General features: G+C 43.3%; 1 protein-coding gene across 1 annotated transcript in view; it reads right to left on the bottom strand.

Annotated features, from left to right (window-relative positions):
• LOC142575914 (uncharacterized) overlaps positions 1 to 18,590 on the bottom strand; it is a 134,282-nt gene that overhangs the window by 52,408 nt on the left and 63,284 nt on the right. Inside the window, exons 10-12 of the mRNA XM_075685714.1 lie at positions 12,898 to 13,087; positions 9,046 to 9,195; positions 4,258 to 4,448 (exon numbers count right to left, since the gene is read on the bottom strand). Of these exons, the coding sequence (XP_075541829.1) occupies positions 4,258 to 4,448; positions 9,046 to 9,195; positions 12,898 to 13,087 (531 nt within the window). The remainder of the gene's footprint in view (positions 1 to 4,257; positions 4,449 to 9,045; positions 9,196 to 12,897; positions 13,088 to 18,590) is intronic.

The raw sequence follows: 18,590 nt of genomic DNA, 5'->3' as shown, positions 1-18,590 counted from the left end.
GATTCAGGAAACAAGAGGTTAGGACCACGGAGAATTGACACTATATCGTGAAACCTACGACGATCAGCAAAACCCGCAAAGGGCAAACAAATTAACGGAGCTGTTAGGCATGTAAGGCCCTCTGGGCCATTCTTTTCGGCGACAAGGTAACCTAGCCGCCTGCGGGATTATCTTACTGAGCTATGTCAAATGCTCGGATGCGGTAGTTGGAAGTTCAAATCCTCCCTCGCTCTCTCTCACTCTCTCTTTTTTTTTTTTTTTTTTTTTTTTTTTTTAACGATGGTGTATCTGAAATTGACATTCTCCATACATCTGGAGACTTGTAGTGAAGCCTGACACCGGCGAAAGATGCCGAGAGCGAGTGGGGCTATACTAATCCAGGTACAACCAAATTAGGAAGGCCCACTAAGCGTCAACAAAGACACTCCTTCACCAGAGCAGGAATTGGCCTCCCTGGTGCAGTGTTCGGCCGCAACCTCCCTGATGATATCTACAATGAACCCATGGCCCTCAGTCCCCAGCAGCTGCAAAGCACCTGACCAAGGCGGCAGTCACACCTGTAATGCGGCAGAGGGTGCTAAGAATCTCTGGGTCCGGACAGGCCGCCAACGGAAATTTGACAGCCGAACTCTGTCGAGTGAGGCTAGCTTAGTAGGACTCTTTGAGGAACTATCAGACGTTGTTTGGGATATTATCGGCCTTAGTGAGATTAGAAGAACTGGTGAGGCTTATACATTGCTAAATAACGGCCATGTCCTCTGCTATAGAGGTCTCCCTGATAAGTAGCAATACGGGGTAGGATTCCTGATCTATAAGGACATAGCGGTCAACATTGATGAATTCTACAGCATTAATGAGAGAGTAGCAGCAGTTGTAATCAAACTTACGAGATAATTAATTAATGGTAGTATAAGCCCACGCTCCAATATCCAGTCACGACGATGAGGAAGTAGATAAGTTTTATGAAGATGTTGAATTAGCGATGAGAAGAGTGCAAACTCGGTATAAAATAGTAATGGGCGACTTCCATGCAAAAGTGGGAAAAAAGCAGGCGGCTGAACAGGCTATTGGCAACTACGGCGTCGATTCTAGAAATGCTAGAGGAGAGATACTGGTAGAATTCGCAGAAAGCAATAAGCTTCGAATAATGAACACCTTTTTCAGGAAGCGTAGCAACTGAAAGTGGACCTGGAAAAGCTCTAATGGTGAAACAAGAAATGAAATTAATTTCATACTTTCTGCCGATCATCCGAGCATAGTGCAAGATGTAGAAGTGATAGGTAGGGTAAAACGCAGTGATCATAGGTTAGTGAAGGCTAGGATTCACCTCAATTTGAACAGAGAAAGAGTAAAATTGGTCAAAAAGAAACAGGTCAACTTAGAGGCAGTAAGGGTAAAAGCAGACAAATTTAGGCTAGTACTTGCAAATAAATATGCAGCGTTAGAACAGAGAGATGATGATAATGACATAGAGGTAATAAATGAAACCGTAAGGAGGCTGACTTTAGAGGCAGCAATTGAAGTGGGAGGCAAGGCACCAAGGCAACCAGTAGGCAAGCTCTCCCAAGTACTAAAGGACCTAATAAAGAAACGACAAAGAATGAAAGTGTCCAACTCAAGAGATATGATAGAATTTGCAGAACTGTCAAAACTTATCAACAAGGTGAAAATAAGTCACATTCGAAATTATAACGTGAGAAAGACTGAAGCCGTAAAAAATGGACGCAGCCTGAAATCACCGAGAAAGAAACATGGCATAGGACAAACCAAGATGTATGCACTGAAGGATAAGCAGGGTAATATCATCAGCAATCTCGAAGGTATAATAAAAGCAGCGGAAGAATTCTATACCGACCTGTACAATACCTAGAGGACTCGGGAGTACTCCATTCGAAACAATAATGAACAGGATAAAGAAACTCCTCCTATAACTAGAGATGAGATCAGAAGGGCCTTGCATGACATGAAAAGGGGAAAAGCAGCAGGAGAAGATGGGATAACAGTCGATTTAATCAAAGATGGAGGAGACATAATGCTTGGAAAACTGGCGGCTCTTAATACGAAGTGCCTATCGACTGCAAGGGTTCCAGAAAACTGGAAGAATGCAAACATTATACTAATCCACAAAAAGGCAGACGTTAAAGAATTGAAAAATTATAAGCCCATTAGCTTACTCCCAGTATTAGATAAAATATTCACCAAAATAATCTCCAATGGAATAAGGCCAACGCTGGACTTTTAGTCAACCAAAGGAACAAGCTGGCTTCAAGAAGGGCTACTCTACGATGGATCACATTCATGTCATCAATCAGGTAATCGAGAAATCCGCAGAGCACAATCAGCCTCTATATGTGGCTCTCATAGATCAAGAAAAGGCACTTGATTTAGCAGAGATACCAGCCGTCATAGAGGCATTACGTAATCAAGGAGTACAGACCGCTTACGTAAATATCCTGGAAAATATCTACAGAGATTCCACAGCTACCTTGATTCTCCAAGAGAAAAGTAGGAAGATACCTATAAAGAAAGGGGTCAGGCAAGGAGACACAATCTCTCCAATGCTAGTCACTGTGTGCTTGGAAGAAGTATTCAAGCTATTAAATTGGGACGGCTTAGGAGTAAAGATCAATGGCAAATATCCCAGCAACATTCTGTTTGCAGATGACATTGTCCTGTTCAGCAACACTGCAGACGGGTTACAACAAATGATTGAGGACCTCAACAGAGAGAGTGTAAGAGTTGGGTTGAAGATTAATATGCAGAAGATGCAGAAGATAATGATGAATAACCGGGCAAGGGAGCAAGAGTTCAGGATCACCAGTCGGCCTCTAGCGTCTGTGAAGGAGTATGTTTACCCAGGGTTAACTAATCACAGGGAACCCTGATCATGAGAAGGAAATTCAGAGAATAAAATTGGGTTGGATCGCATACTACAGACATTGTGAGCTCCTGACTGGAAGCTTACCATTATCATTGAAAAGGAAAGCATACAATCAGTGTATTCTACAGATGCTGACATATGGGGCAGAGACTTGGAGACTGACAAAGAAGCTTGAGAACAAGTTAAGGACCGCGCAAAGAGCGATGGAACGAAGAATGCTAGGCATAGCATTAAGAGACAGAAAGAGAGCGGTTTGGATCAGAGAGCAAACGGTTATAGACAATATTGTAATTGACATTAAGAGAAAGAAATGGCACTGGGCAGGTCATGTAATGCGCATATTAGATAACCGTTGGACCATTAGGGTGACAGAATGGGTACCAAGAGAAGGGAAGCGCAGTAGAAGATGGCAGAAGACTAGGTGGTGTGACGAAATTAGGAAATTTGCGGGTGCTAGTTGGAATCGGTTGGCGCAGGACAGGGGTAATTGGAGATCGCAGGGAGAGGCCTTCGTCCTGCAGTGGACATAAAATAGGAGGAGGAGGATGGCGCCAGGTGCTTGTCACCCTGTCTATGTAGAGGCTTCCCTTTCGACACTCTCCAGTTACTTGGTAAATGACTGCTATAAAGTGATTAAAAAATGACTAAGCAGTATGATATTGCCATTGCATTTTTTTTTCAGATTTTCAAATACTTAATTTTTGTTTAACTGGAATAACTGCTTGTTTTGACCAAATGATTGGACAAGTTTGTTGATTTAGCTTTAGGTGGTACAAATAGCTGCACATGACCGCTGCGAGCACTGTGTTCTTTAATTTTTAATTCAGTATGCTTTTTTTTTGTTATTTGAAAGGCTACACTGAAGCAAAATACAATTTACAACACAAATACAAGAAAAAGAAAAGCGTCGCATATAGTAACAAGTTTGTTTCGTGCATATGCGTCTTCTACGCCTTGCTTAAGGGGAAGTAGATCGACTAAAATGTGCAGCATTTTTATGCACAGTTCCCCATATTAAACCCCTCTTAACCGTTTCATTCATTGACAGAGAACGTTCCTGCAAGGGCTGCACAAAACTAAGCTGGCAGCAGGAGCAAAGGAGGAGCAGGGACACAAAGGTTCTTCAGAAATAACATTGTCATGCATGTAATGTCCAAAAGAAGAGCCAGAGTAAAGTGAGAGCATCGAATGAAATCTTCAGTGCAATAAGATTTGAGAATATGCAAAAGCAGAAATGGGACGCACACGGCATGCCAAATGGGAAATCAATTATGTTTGAACACCTAAAATAATGTCTGACATGACCATCAAGAGGACAACTCAGTACAAGAACCTTAAAGCCTTATCCACAGCCTTGTTTAGTTGTGTATACTTGCCTCATCAATCTTGCGCCGAGACAGCTTGGCATTATTTTCAAGCTTTTCGAGCAGCTCTTTGTCACTCTCTGCTGGATCACCCATGAATGCCGAGCCTGGCCCATCCTCCAGGTAAGCGAGGGCATCCGCGAGCTCATCTCGTTGTCGTCTTTTCTGCAACTCTCGCCCAACCTCCTCGAACACATCTTGCGCTGGAAGACATTACGCCCCCACCACCCGCACTAGCTTAGCCAACTATTTCTTAAAGCCATGGTGAAGCAGAAAAATGTTTTCTCGCAGTAGCTCTTATATAGCAGGAAAACTTAACTTTTGTAGCAACTTTAGGACAACTGACTGCACACTTCTGTTGGCTTAATTAAATGTACAAAGCTTAATCAATTACAGAGTAAATGGACCATATACAGTACAGTAGAACCTTGTTCGTACATTTCGGAAAAAAATCGTGATAAAAACATACAAACTGGGAAAACATAAGATCAGAAATAACAAAAAAATCTGACGAACTCAACTCAAACTGGGAAAACATAAGATCAGAAATAATTAAGAAATCTGACGAACTCAACTCTATCTACATAGTATGAAGCGGTGCGCAAATCCTTGCGTCACAAAACGCCGACGTGCGTCGAGTTTGTGGGGCTTTAGCGGCCCGCAACACGTTTCGTAATTTTCCTATTATGTAGTGTTTTAAGCCGGAACCGGGAAGCAAACAAAATCAAGCTAGTGGGCGACATTGGCTGTTGCCGGACCAAAACATGGCGCTCACATCCCGCACTGCCTGCACCAGGAAACGGCAACACATTTGGGTTACCGCCTACTAAAAGCGTGCAGTACACTTCCAACGGCACTATGGCCCACACGCTATAAAACAGATAGGTGAAAATGCTCATCGCAATAGGGTTGGCTGCGATAGCTGTGAACGCAGCATGCAACGGTCCGGGAGGTGACTTGCTGGTACCGGAGTAAGAAACTGAGACGGGTGGTGGGTCAGGCCAGTTGGTTTTCCATAATGTTAAGTGGCGCTGTGCGAAGCAGGACAGAGGGACACAGAAAAGACGAGGACAAGCACTTAGTGCCAACTGAAATTTTACTGTTCGATACTGAGGTTTATACAGAAAAAGAGAAGGAAAGAAAATATATGAAAGGTGACCTAAAGGAGAGAGATACCATCATCACCCACTATTTGCACTGCCATTGTCTAGAAATTACAATTCCCTTTGCAATAAGGCCAGGGATGGCTTATACCCCTGTCACACTGGACGTTTTTATGTCATTAGATTCGAATGACATTCGATGCAACGAATGCCATTTGACCCGTGGTGATGCTACACAGGAAAAACTAATGTCATTCGGTCATGATATCAATGGCATGATATCAAAGAAATGACAGATGCCTTAAACCATGGCAAATTAACTTTTTACATGAATGCTTCATAAATTACCCTACTTACTCGCATATAGCGCACTTTTTTCCCTCAAAAAGTATGTGCAAAGTTGGGGGGTGCATTCAATATATGAGCTAAAATTTTGAGCAATATTTTTTTTTTTTTGCGGCCACCTCTAAAAAAAGTCAGTTTTGTCCGAAAAGCGAACCGATTGCGATGGCAAATGCATAGACAGCTAAAAAAAAGTAAGGACAGTAGTTTTATTGGCCGTAAGAACTTGCAAACATTCGCTTCATGTAAACCGAGTGGTGAGAACACCGCACGCACAAAGGTATGAGCCGCCATTGACTTAGCCCCCGACGCACACTGCTTCCCCCCCCCCCCTGCCGCCACGCGCCCGACGGAAGACGACGTGCTTCCTTCTCGCTTTCCTCCTTCGTACGTGAGAGATTGAGCCGCGATCGTCGGTGCCCCTCAGGCGCAGTTGCTGCCAGAGTACAATGCCGCCGTCCCCCGCCCCATCGGGCCTTTCGCACAGCGAAAGACGGCACGCAAGTTTGAGCTGCGATTATCGGCTTCTCTCGTGCACTTTCGCTCACACTTACACCATGCAGTGTGCGGCGACGACGAAGACGCCAAAAATGCGCCTGGAACATCCATATATTTACTACTGCAATAAAAGTAGGAGACACAGTACGATTCGGCCTCTGACACGGCGTCAGACACAATTGCGCCGGCCGAATGCCATATCAAACGCTGAATCATACCGTGCGTCTCCTACTTACGGCAGCAAGTTTAGGGTGCGATCATTATGCGAGAAGAAGAAAAAAAAAACACTTTTCGACTGCAAAAGTGGGGGCTGCGTTCATTATGCGAGTAAATACGGTATGTAAACTCAAGTCATATTGTGTTGTTCTGGAGTAGAGAGCACGCATTCGCTTCGAATGTGAAGCCGAATGAGTTTCCCGAACTCATTCGATTGCAGAAGTCATTCGATTCTAAAGGCTTTAAATATCGCTGCGTAGCAGCTGAATAATGTTCTTTGATGCTAATGCTATTCGATTCAAATGACATTAAAATGTCCAGTGTGACAGCGGTATTATGCATGGGCATCCTTCACGTGTCATGCTAGCTGCTTCGACAATGGTGCACATGCGGTTGTCCTTTTGGATAAAAATTACTTGTGTTTGGTTGAATGCTGGGCTGCATCCGCATGCACTACACTGCAGGGCTGAAAACCTTCCCTTCCATTACTAACATTGTTGGCATGCTCTCACAGGCAGTCATTTAAACACCTCCTAGTCTGGCCCATGCAGCATGCACTACAGTTCAAGGTTCCATATTGGTTACGCTGCTTCACTTCACAATGGAGTTTTCGTTTCTTGACAGGGATGCTTCTCTCTGACAGTGAACAAAGCTTGTGTGAGGCAGAAAAAACTACACGCACACCAACCCGATCACCAAATTTTTTTTTTAAGTCAATGGGCGACTGATGTTTGTACGGATTGTCGCGAGCTTACAGTCCCCTTTTGCGTAGTCTGCTCTGCTGCGACTATAACGACACTGTTATTATTATTTTTTTTTCTGCAGATTGTCGCAGCTACTGAGACGAGTAATCCATCAGGATAGCTCGAGGCTTTCAGGCGTGTGTCCAGTGCTTGAAAGCTGGCACTTAGGGTGTGGTGACAGAACCGGTCTAATGCAATGGGGAAGCAAGCCTGAACAATGGCCCTTTTTACTAGTTTACTGTGTGTGGATGAGAAGGGCAGCAGTGGTTTGCGCTCGTCCTCATTTTTTCTATGTCCCTCTGTCCTGCTTCATCCTACATCACTTAACATTTAAAAAAAACTGAGGGTGCAGCGGTTTTTTCATGCGAGACGGGCGGGTGAGTATTGTGGTGAAGCTGCCACGGCGGGTGACTACCGTTATTGATTGCACGCGCCTCATGCATTTTCTTGCTCACATAGGATCTAGCAGCAGGAAAACATATCATACGGTCACAGTTTGGCGATGCACTGAATGCTGATGCCAAGGTATTGCATTTTCCGAGAATATATGAATCAGTAATAAAGTAAGCATATCATATTTACTTGAATCTAACGCATACTTTCTTCCCAATAAAATGTGTCCAAAAATTGCATGTACATTATAATCGAGTATGACCCTAAATCTGTGTTGCCATATCGCCATCGGCGATACAAAATGGCCACCTCCTACGAGCTTCAAGCCCAGCTGCCGTAGCTTCCTCCATGTGCTGTGGTACATATGCTAAGGTTAGTCCACCGTCCGTCTTCCCGTTTTCTGTGTTTGCTCTATTAGCATGGAAGTGCCAAGTGCGAAGACATGCGGATTGCTCATCACGACGCCGCAATTAAAAGGAAAGTGATAACGTGTGCGGAGACTGGTAGAAAGCTTACCACATCACGGGTATTCGGAATTCTTTAAACTTGCGTGCGGGACTGGTGCAAACAGGCGAGGCATTCTACTCTGGCGGCTGCTGCATAGGCACGGCCATGTGGCCCCTACCTTGAAAGCGATCTGCGATGGAGACAGTCTGCGCATCTAGGCGCACCGCGCTGTGTTCTCGTCGCTTAGTTCACGTTGAAGCGAGAGGCCACACAAATGTCCATTCGCTTGCTCCTGCTACCGCACTTTCTCACTCCAGCACTCGCATAAAAAGTTTCCACGGTCATTGAGTGAGACGTCTTCTTGTTTGCTTGTGCGCGCATGGCACTATGCTTGTTAATTTAGTTGGTAAGCGAATGTTTAAAAGTTTATAAAAGACATTACGCTTGTGTTCGTCAAATCCCTGTCCATCTTTGAGTTTGTATGCAACAACTACCTATCATGGACTGCTACCAACTCGCCCAAATCAGTACCCTTGTTGTGAATCTCATATTAAACAACAGCTGTCTTCATTGAAAAGAGGCTGTGCAACGGTTCATTTCCTGCACGTCTATTAAACAGGTTGGTGTTAACATGACTAGAAAGTACTTTCAAGCTCCAGCCAGATTTATGTGAAGAAACATCTACAGTTAAGTTTGCCACATTTGCAAAGAAAGAAAAAAAGAAAAGACCACCATGAAGTGGGGTAGGTTGGGGGTTGCAATGAGTACTTTAAGCAAAAATGCAAATAATACAAGAAAAAATTAAATGGGAAATGGCAATATGTAGAACACAAACTTTGCATTTTACTTGAATTTACTTGAAGGCTATGGTATATAAAATTTGGTACACTTATCAATCAGTGACCACAGAAGACGCAACAAATTTTGCAAAATCACGAATTCAGTTCAACTGTACATTTATAACACTGATGTCCCATCATGGACAATTCTGGTGACAAATGAAATTCCTTGAATGGTGCAACCAATCATTCCAGTAGCTCTGGCTAAAGCCACCTTACCAAGGTTTTTCTCCTCCCTTGAGTTTAGTCCAAGACCGTTTGTTTCATTCTCCGATTGCACCACGTCCAAGATATCTTTGAAGTCGGGAAATATGCGACGCTTGTTGACCAGCTTTTCTACCTTGGTATTAATCTCGACGTAACGGGTGCCTGAAAGATTACAGAGTAGGGCAAAACATCATATACCACTGCACAACCACATTATCTCCACATGGCATTTTTTCTAATTGAATAGAAGCAGACAAGTAACATTTTCTTCCATCTTGTAATGCAATACAGCGATCTTTTAATTATGAGTGGTTGAGTACTCGTTACAGAATTATAACGAGAAATGCCTACATCATCAGACTAGCACTTGAATATCCCAAAGGAGTCTCAAATCGTGTCCTACGTTTACCTCAATTTCTCTATTACTAAAACTCTGTTCGGCATAATATTGACGTCTTAGACACTCTCGAGCATTAATCTATCACTTTAACTTGACTTGATATTTGCCTTTACTGTCCCTTTAACGAAAGCTCTAACTGTTCACTCGTGTTCTCCTCAGGATCTTCACTTGAGCAACTGGCAACACTGTTTGGTGTCAAAGCTTTCTGTTGTTTTCACGACAGCAAATGATTATTACAGCTATCACAACAATGCCAGCTTTGGTTGTATGATGTTGCCCCTTTGGTTGTGTGAAGCTCTCGCTACGTATAACCAGAGGCAAGTGTGGCCACAATACAAGCATGCAGCATCTCTTTGCCAGTACCTCAAAACTGTAAAGAAGCAAGTTGTACAATAGTAACTTGGGCTAGCAGATGATAAGCATCACAACAATGCCAGCTTTGGTTGTGTGATGTTGCCCCTTTGGTTGTGTGAAGCTCTCGCTTCATATAACCAGAGGCAAGTGTGGCCACAATACAAGCATGCAGCATCTCTTTGCCAGTACCTCAAAACTGTAAAGAAGCAAGTTGTACAATAGTAACTTGGGCTAGCAGATGATAAGCATCACAACAATGCCAGCTTTGGTTGTGTGATGTTGCCCCTTTGGTTGTGTGAAGCTCTCGCTTCATATAACCAGAGGCAAGTGTGGCCACAATACAAGCATGCAGCATCTCTTTGCCAGTACCTCAAAACTGTAAAGAAGCAAGTTGTACAATAGTAACTTGGGCTAGCAGATGATAATGCATGATGGACACCAACGACACTGTGATTTGTCTGTTCTTGTGCCACATCTTCACATGCTGTTCAGTCATGCAAGCTGGATGCACCAATCACCAGACCTTGTGACAGCACTGGGTAAGGAAGCCTCACACCATTGCGGATTTGCCCTGCTCTGCTAGTAGAAGGACGGGAACTGGTGCTGGTGGAGTAACTTGAGGCTGAAGGTATCAACCCCTTAACAACGACAGATAAGCAGAAGTCCAGCTAGAGAGACATAATCTAAAATCCACATAGATTTAATTTTCTTACAGGCAACGACAATACCAAGCAGTGACCACAGAACAGACCTTTCCACAATGCTCAGTGTGCATGTACAGTACCAACGGTGTATGATGACAGTAGCTCTCACCAACTAAACATTATGCCTGAAGGCCAACCACAACAAATTTCATTTCAGCTGAATTTCGTTACAAATGCACCGTAAGTTACAGAAGCAACTGTGACAATGTCATAGACCTGGCAACTGCACAACTTTTTAATTATCAGCATTTAAGTAGCACTATGGCAGATGATGTAAGCACCTGGCAGCTGTGGCACGAGGCATAAGTATGACATGAATTCCAGAACACTGCGCACAGAAGAGCATGGCCGCTTAGGCTTGATGGGTAGAGCAGCGCAGCGTGCAGTGCTACAAAAGCCCCATTACTAACCTGATAGAGGAGCATTTAGCACTGAAATTGCCAACAAACATTTGAGAAGCAATTATTGCATTGCCAAACATGTGAACAAATGCACCTACACTGCCTTTCATGGTGCATGCTCAGAAGGTAAATTACATAAGAGTTGGTCTCTGTCAATGCTTCCAGTTTATTGCCATTAGAATGCATAAAACATCACAGATGCTCAACAATGGCACATGATCTGCATGTGAAGGCGCAAGCAGCTGCTCAGGAGCGGTTAAGAAAGACTTTGATCTCTGCATCATTTAGGGTGAGCAATCATAATATATTTTTTGTTTCTTCTTTATATCAGAAACATATTTTTACATGCTTCTTGTGGCACAACACTTACATTTAAGAGGAAGCTTTAGCTTGGGGGCTCCTATCTAAATACATGGGAAAGGAGAAGTTGTTTTCTTGGCAACCAGTGCATCAAATTTGATGAGCTTTATTACATACGAAATGAAAAGAAAAAAATACTAGTGACCGCTGGTTGCAACTTTTTGATATAGGTCGTCAATTTTTTAAATAAATATTGACAAAAGTCACTAAATTTCAGAAAACAAGATTACCTAGTTTACAACCTTGTAACTCAGCAATGAAAAATGACATCCCCATTGTGTAAAAATTGCCCCCTAATAGTACATCTGAAGCAGACAAAATTTATATATTATAGAGGGCTTTCAAATAGACCACTCATTTGTGAGTAGAACTTTTTCAAAACCCTTGTAAACAATGCAACACGTTCACGTAAGATATAAATAGAAATATCAAATTTGCCCGCTTTGGATGCTCTAATGGGTGGAGTTTAAAGAGTTGTAATACCTGTTCTAGGTACAGAGCTACGCATTCGTAAACTTCGTGCTTTGATTTTTTTAAAACTTACCAATTTTTGAAAATTCCACTGAAAAAATTCAGGCCCTAAATCGAAATTACACTTCCAACAGTCACTGGAATTTAATTTTCCCTCTAAAATGCAACAAAGTTCATTGTAATTGCCCCAGTGGTTATCTCAGAAAAGTGTTTCTGCATTTTACATGTATTTGAATAGGCAGCATCAGAGTCGGGCCCGAGCGAATGCTTCCCCATAAACATAAAAATTTTTATTAGGCCTTCTATGGTAACTAAGTACACTATTGCAAGCAATCCTTTTGAAGTTCTGCAAAATTGCACTGCAGTTGGCTTCTACAGAGCCTCTCACTAGTTTTGGACATTGCAAACAGAGAAATACAGCACATAAATGATACAGTGACAACGGTGTCTGAAAAGCATTACACCAGTGTATGTAACAAAGATAGCTCAAAATTTTAACAAAAACCTGTATGCCCTTCTCAAAAGAGTAGCTGCAGCAACTTTCAAAGGTGCAATGATGGCTCAAGAAAGAAAATTCTAATATTTGATGGCAAATATGGAAACCACAAGCGTTATGCAAGTAAATACAGTAATATTGCACCAGCCATAACATCACCGCTTCACATTATGGGCAAAAATGCTATTTTTTAAAAGATTTTTGGTAGAACACTATTTGGATGGTGCTTGCAACTTTTGGTGTATACCCAAAATTTCTGACAGGGAATGGTGAGGGACTTCTTAAGGGTGCTACTAACCTAGATGTCATTCTATGCATGCATTTTTCCAGTGCTCTATTTGGTTCAAAAGGTAGAAGATTTTTAAGAAATTACTTTGTGAAACAGCAAATCTGCCATTCACATCCAAGTCCAGCAATGCTCTGGAGCCTAGTAGCAACAATAAACTGATTTCACTGTAAGCTTGCAAACATTAAGCCCAGCTTCATTGTTTTCTACAATACAAAAAAGAGAGAAAAAAAAGAATAGCTGATACTTCACCACATTAACTAAACTCAGCTAGAGAATGTCTTGTGGTGGACGTAATGAGTGCTCCAGCACACGCTTCACTGAACAACACCAAGCATACAAACGAATTCACCTGTATTTTACATCCTTACTTAGCCATAAATGTAGCCCACCTTTGTAGTGGAACTTCTTTTCCCGCTCACAGCCCGTGAAGGCACGCCTGTGTTCTAATTCACATATCTTTCGCCAAACAGCAACAGCTTTCTTCTTGAATCTATCTTCCTGAATGTAGGCAGAGTTGATGTCATCACAGCTCAGGTCCACTTCTTCTTCACGTAACTTCTTTATAGCCCTATGCAATTGCTGTAGAAAGAAATGCAGCTTCAATCACAGGCACAACATCCAGATAAGAAATTGTGACAGTCAGGGCCAAACTTTCTAAACAGAAGGACAGCAACAAACAGCATGCAGTCACATCTTTTTCTGGTCTCACAGGCATGTCTTGTACTAGTATTACCAAATTCTTTCGTGCCCACTGCAGAAAAAGTGTTTTGCTGCAAACTACTGCACTTGAATGTACAATTGAATAACGACTATGAATTTGAATTATATTTAGGGTATTAAGGAGGAAGTGTAATTTCTTTTTGCCACTAACTACTAATCGAAGCCTTTCTGTTAGCTTTGTGTCTGCTTTGTTTTGCAACTCACCACTAATTTAAAGCTCTAGTTCTTAATGTTTCTTAGCTACTTCCTATGACACAGAATTCTTACGGCATATTGAGTTTTTAATTACTGTTTCATATATGCCCCATTTTTGTCAGAGCATTTGCAATGTACCAATTTTTTTCTTCTTAACCCCTGCCATGCCACATTATTATTCTGAAATCTGAAAAAGACTTGCAGAATTAGTTAATGCTGAATCCTTTATGAAAAATAATGTAGGCAATATTTAATGCATTTATTAGCTCAATATCAATATATTCATTGCAAAAGTGAACCTTAAAGGCAGCATAAAAGAATGTTGCAGTGAGCTTCCTAATATGTCTCGTGACTACGCTTTGGACACATCAGTGCCTACATGCAACAGTGTTTGCTTGGCTCTGCGCGAGGATGACTGTTGCTCATAGACACCCGATGTGTTGGGTGCCAAGTCGTACAATATATCACAAAAGTGATCTAACGAAAATACCGCTCCTGGTATATTGAGCTTTTGTGAAGAACTTAGCGGCTACTGGCATCTATTTCGAAAGACTCTATCATGCAGTCTATGCACGGCCAGGGGCTTATAGTTTCGTGAATTCACTTATCTTGAAAGTTTTACTGCATATACAGAGCTGGTACAGGATGGGGCACTTTTCATTTATGTTTTTCTTCTAGCCCCTAAATAATTTATGTATATACAGAGGGAGCCTGTAAAACTCTGGTGGCACAGGCGAGGCCTTTCTTTTATATTCTTTTAATAGTCTCACAATATATTTTTTTGTATATACAGAGTGTCCCACATAACTTGTGTTAAAATATTAAAATATGTGAGTGCCACGTAGCTATACAGAACCAAAGTAATGTTGTTCGCCATCACTCGGAGCAAGTTAGACTGTTGTATTTTGCTTAATTACATAATTAGTTATCAATTTACTTGTCAACTATTATAATCAGAACAAGGATGTCAATAAGAAAATTCACAAGCTCCTGCAATTAGCAACTCCTGCCTGGCATTGTAGGCCATCATGAAAAATTCCCGATCCATCTTTCTGTTGCTCAATATGTGCTACATAATACTTTCTTCCAAGCGTTAAAGAAATCCTGCAAAGCATAAAAAGTGCCACGCAGCACTTTTCACATGCTTTTGATACATTCTGAGTATGGGTGTGCGGATATTGAATAGTAGATTTCAAATGGAATAATGAATTGAATCAAGAAAAAAAAGTCGAATATCAAATCGAATATCGCAAGATTTAACGCAAACATCTATGCTTCCAAATTTTGTGAAAAAGAAAGACAGTGCTGTACAGTGCTCACGGAATGAAACGCGTCAATTTAGGGCTAACTGACACGCATGCTTTCGCTTCGAATGGCTGCAGTTCATGTCACAGCGACGTAATATTAACACGTACACTTTCATCGGAGTACGCGTCAACTTTGATGATCCGATTTCTAGTGACTTGCATGGTACTCTCGAGTACTTTGCGCATATGCAAATTTCTACTAAATTCTCCCTGTCGTGTTTCATTTCGGTGAGCACTGTACATGCTTAGAAGGCTAATAACATTACAAGAACCTTGCTAGCTATCAGTAACTTAGGTACCTATGAATCGAGATGTATATTATGCTCCACTCTTATTAAAGGGAACACCAAATGTCAGCAGTGATAACCAAATGTCAGCAGTGACACCAAATGTCAGCAGTGATAACAATTCAGTTCGTATATGAAGGTCTGGAATATATTTTTTATCGATGGAATGTCGGTTAAACAAAATTCGGTGTTTTTTTTTCCTATAAACCTGAAGAAATAATGAAGTTGTCCTAAATACCAATGGAGTTTTCAGCTTAATAGTGGGGCATACTGTGCCAAATGGCAATCTGCTATTGATTAGAAAGTACTGCTTTCCAGTTTTCTTCCAGAAAACAGGAGAATTTTTTTCATCTTTATGGCAGGTGGATGTTGTAGGTTATCGTCAGTCCATTAAAAGGCCAATCTGCGCGACAGACAAAAGCAAGGAATGCGCATATGCTTTAGCAAAGATGTTTTGCATCAATAGCTCATGATTTTGTAGCGCAAACTGGCTGCATGTAGCGCAGGCGACTCGGGCATAGCATCGTTTGTCGTTTTCATGATTTGGTAACGTGTCACGTCACACAGCACAGCTCCACGCGGTCATCGGCGCCGCATGCGGTCGGCACTGATGGTAAAGAGTTCTGAAATCAGTCTGGGAGGCCCACAACAAGTTCTTACGACATTCCCCCCCCCCCTTCTTTTTTTTCATCCACATCCATCTGGTATCTGTGTAAATGCATCTGCAGCTGGGAGTCAGCACATTGTCACATATTTTCGAGCGCATTATGTAAATCCAAAGCTAGTCTCGTGACAGGTTGCTCAAAGCTATGAAAAGAGACTGTTGTGCGATTACAAACGGTGTTCGGAACAAGCGGCCACCGTACAGTATTTTGCAAAAATGGCAGCCGTTTGCCAAATTTGTCTGTGTGCTCGCATGTGGGTAGAGAGCTCTGAACTGTGCGAATCTGCGAGCATGAACACTGAACTAATGTATTCGATGCAATCAGTGTGTGTTTCTGTGGCTAATCAGACTGACCTTCGCACATGCTCTTGTGCTTTCATACGTGCTGCTGTTGTCGTTTCCTCTGTCCGAGTTGCTATAATTGTTTCGATCGGTATCGTCAACTTGGACGAATCTTGTATCGACAGAGATCGTAAGCCATTGGAACACTCCGTGTGTCAAGGCACCAACCACAGCCGGGTCATTTCACCAAAGGTACCAATATTCAAAAAATCAAACATTTGAGACATCAAATATTAGATATTTGATTCACGAATCTATTTATTCAGACAGCAATGTCATCCCACGGTGAAATGTCGGATGGCAGTTGTGGCAAAGTTAATATATCTTTTCCCATGTAGGCCAGTAGAGTCCTGCCTTATCTGGTGTGCTTCAGGCGTTCCTCGTGTCCTGCCTTCAATGCTTCAATGGTAGCACAGAGGGTAGGCAACTTCGCATAGCGATGTAGCTCCTCGACACGTGTGTGTTTCGGGAGGCCTGTGATAACACGGAGAGCTGATCAGCAGAGTACCTCTAGCTGTGTCCAGTACTGAGCAAGCAGGTCATAACAGCGTGCTCCGTATATCGCTCGGGATGTCAGCAAAGCACTAACAAGCTTTCGGCATACGTCGGTACCAGCACCGCCCATGCGGAAACAGATTCGTTTTATGAGGTGCATAGTGTTGTGCCATGTCCGACGAAGGTCTGCAAGCCACGCATCCACTGTGCCTCTGTGGTCAATAGGTATCCTGAGAATGCGCACTGATTTTTCCACTCGCTGCAGCGTTTTGCCTCCGTGAGTGAGTGCGAGGGCTGCTTCGTCCTGCGTTGAAGCTCGGATCACCACATAGGTTGTCTTCTCTGGAGATGGCCGCATGCCAGTTTGTGGCAGGTAGTGGTCAATAACGTCAAGTGCCGCCTGCAGGGTCTCCTGCTCGTCGTCAACTGGTCGTGATGCAGTCCGTAACGTGATGTCATCTGCGTAAATTATGAAGCCCAGTTCGGAAATAGCCTCCAGTCGCTCAGCCAGGCCTATCACAGTCAAATTGAAGAGGAAAGGTGACAGTATGGACCCTTGTGGGACTCCCACTATGTTTGGGTAAACCTTCCTGACGTCTCCGTCTACCTGTACGGAAAAAGTGCGATCTTGAAGGAAGGAACGCACGAAGTTGAGGGGGCGGCCTGTGATTCCGTGCCTCTCAGCGTCCTCGATGATTGCCTCATGCGCCACAGAGTCAAAAGCTTTACGAGGAGGTCCACCACCACGAGGATGCTCGGGTGGCAGTTTGCGCGACCAACTGTCTTTCAACGCGGTACACCTTCCCTCACAAGTAGAAGGCTGTCATGAGTGCCAAGGTTTGGTCTAAACCCTGTCTGTGCAGGATGAAAGCAACCCTCTGTTTCTAGAAAGTGAGATATGCGTGTCAGGGCCATTTGCTCCGCCAGCTTACAAGTAGTAAGTGTGAGAGATACATGGCGCATGTTCGACAGCACATCTGGCTGCTTCTTTGGTTTTGGTATGGGTGTGACTATTGAATGCTTCCATCCTGCTGGGATTTCACCATAGACCCACACTTCGTTAATCTCAAGAAGTTGCTTTTTTGCATATTCTTCCAGATTCCTCAGAGCCGCCTATGTCACGCCATCATAGCCTGGCGCGCTTCGCGCGTTGATGGAAGAAAGTGCCTGCTCGAGCTCAAAGAGTAAGAATGGGGCCTGGAGGCCCTCATCGGTCACAGGCGGTGTTTTCCGGTAAATGTCAACGTTTGGGGGCGTCGACGGTTGCAGGAAAAACTTGTCTGTGGCATCATCTTGGAGTTGGCTGACTGACTGGCTAGTTTTGAGCAAGACATTTGAAATAGCACTGCATGTTTTACGCTGACCTGTCATAGCCTTGAACGTGTGCCACACCTTATGGAGGCCAGTTCTTTCGTTGAATGATGAGCAGTGCTGGCTCAAACGTTCCCGATAGAGGCGCTTAGCGTATCTTCCAGCAATGGCAGTGCGACATCGAAGTTGCATGCGGTCGTGATGTCATCGGCCACTGGCTTCATACATCAACTGTGCTCGCTTGCATGCATTCCAAAGGATTAGCATATGTATGTCCGGCGCCGGAGCATCAGCTCTTACCTCAGTCTCAGTAGTGGCCTTGCGCAAAGCGCGTGACGCCTGCTCTCGTACGGATGCAGTCTTGGGTTGCTCCGCAAATACTCTTCTGTAGGCAACCCATCTGATCGTGCGCACAGTGCACCCGGTGGCACGCATTCGTCCCACGTTCAAAGTAATCCACAGTGGATAGTGGTTGCTGCCCCAGGCGTCCGGATCGCATCGCCAGTCATTCACGTAGGCTGACGTGGACAACGTCAGGTCGAGGGTTGTGTTACATTGTCCACTATACAGGGCGGCACGGGTGGGGTAGTCGGTGTCATTTGCAAGCACTAAGTCAGCTGACTCCGTGGCATCTGCGAGTGCCGTTCTACAAGGCGTGTGATAGTCATAGCCCCACTGTGGATGCTTGGCGTTGAAATTGCCACCTATCAGGAAGTCGTCATTTGGGTAACGTCTCCACAAAACGCGAATCCATGTGAATG

This window comes from Dermacentor variabilis, chromosome 1, assembly GCF_050947875.1.
Source record: "Dermacentor variabilis isolate Ectoservices chromosome 1, ASM5094787v1, whole genome shotgun sequence".
Classification (NCBI taxonomy): Eukaryota; Metazoa; Arthropoda; class Arachnida; order Ixodida; family Ixodidae; genus Dermacentor; species Dermacentor variabilis.
The sequence above is the reverse complement of the archived record's forward strand: the minus strand, read 5'-3'. Positions and strand labels throughout refer to the sequence as shown.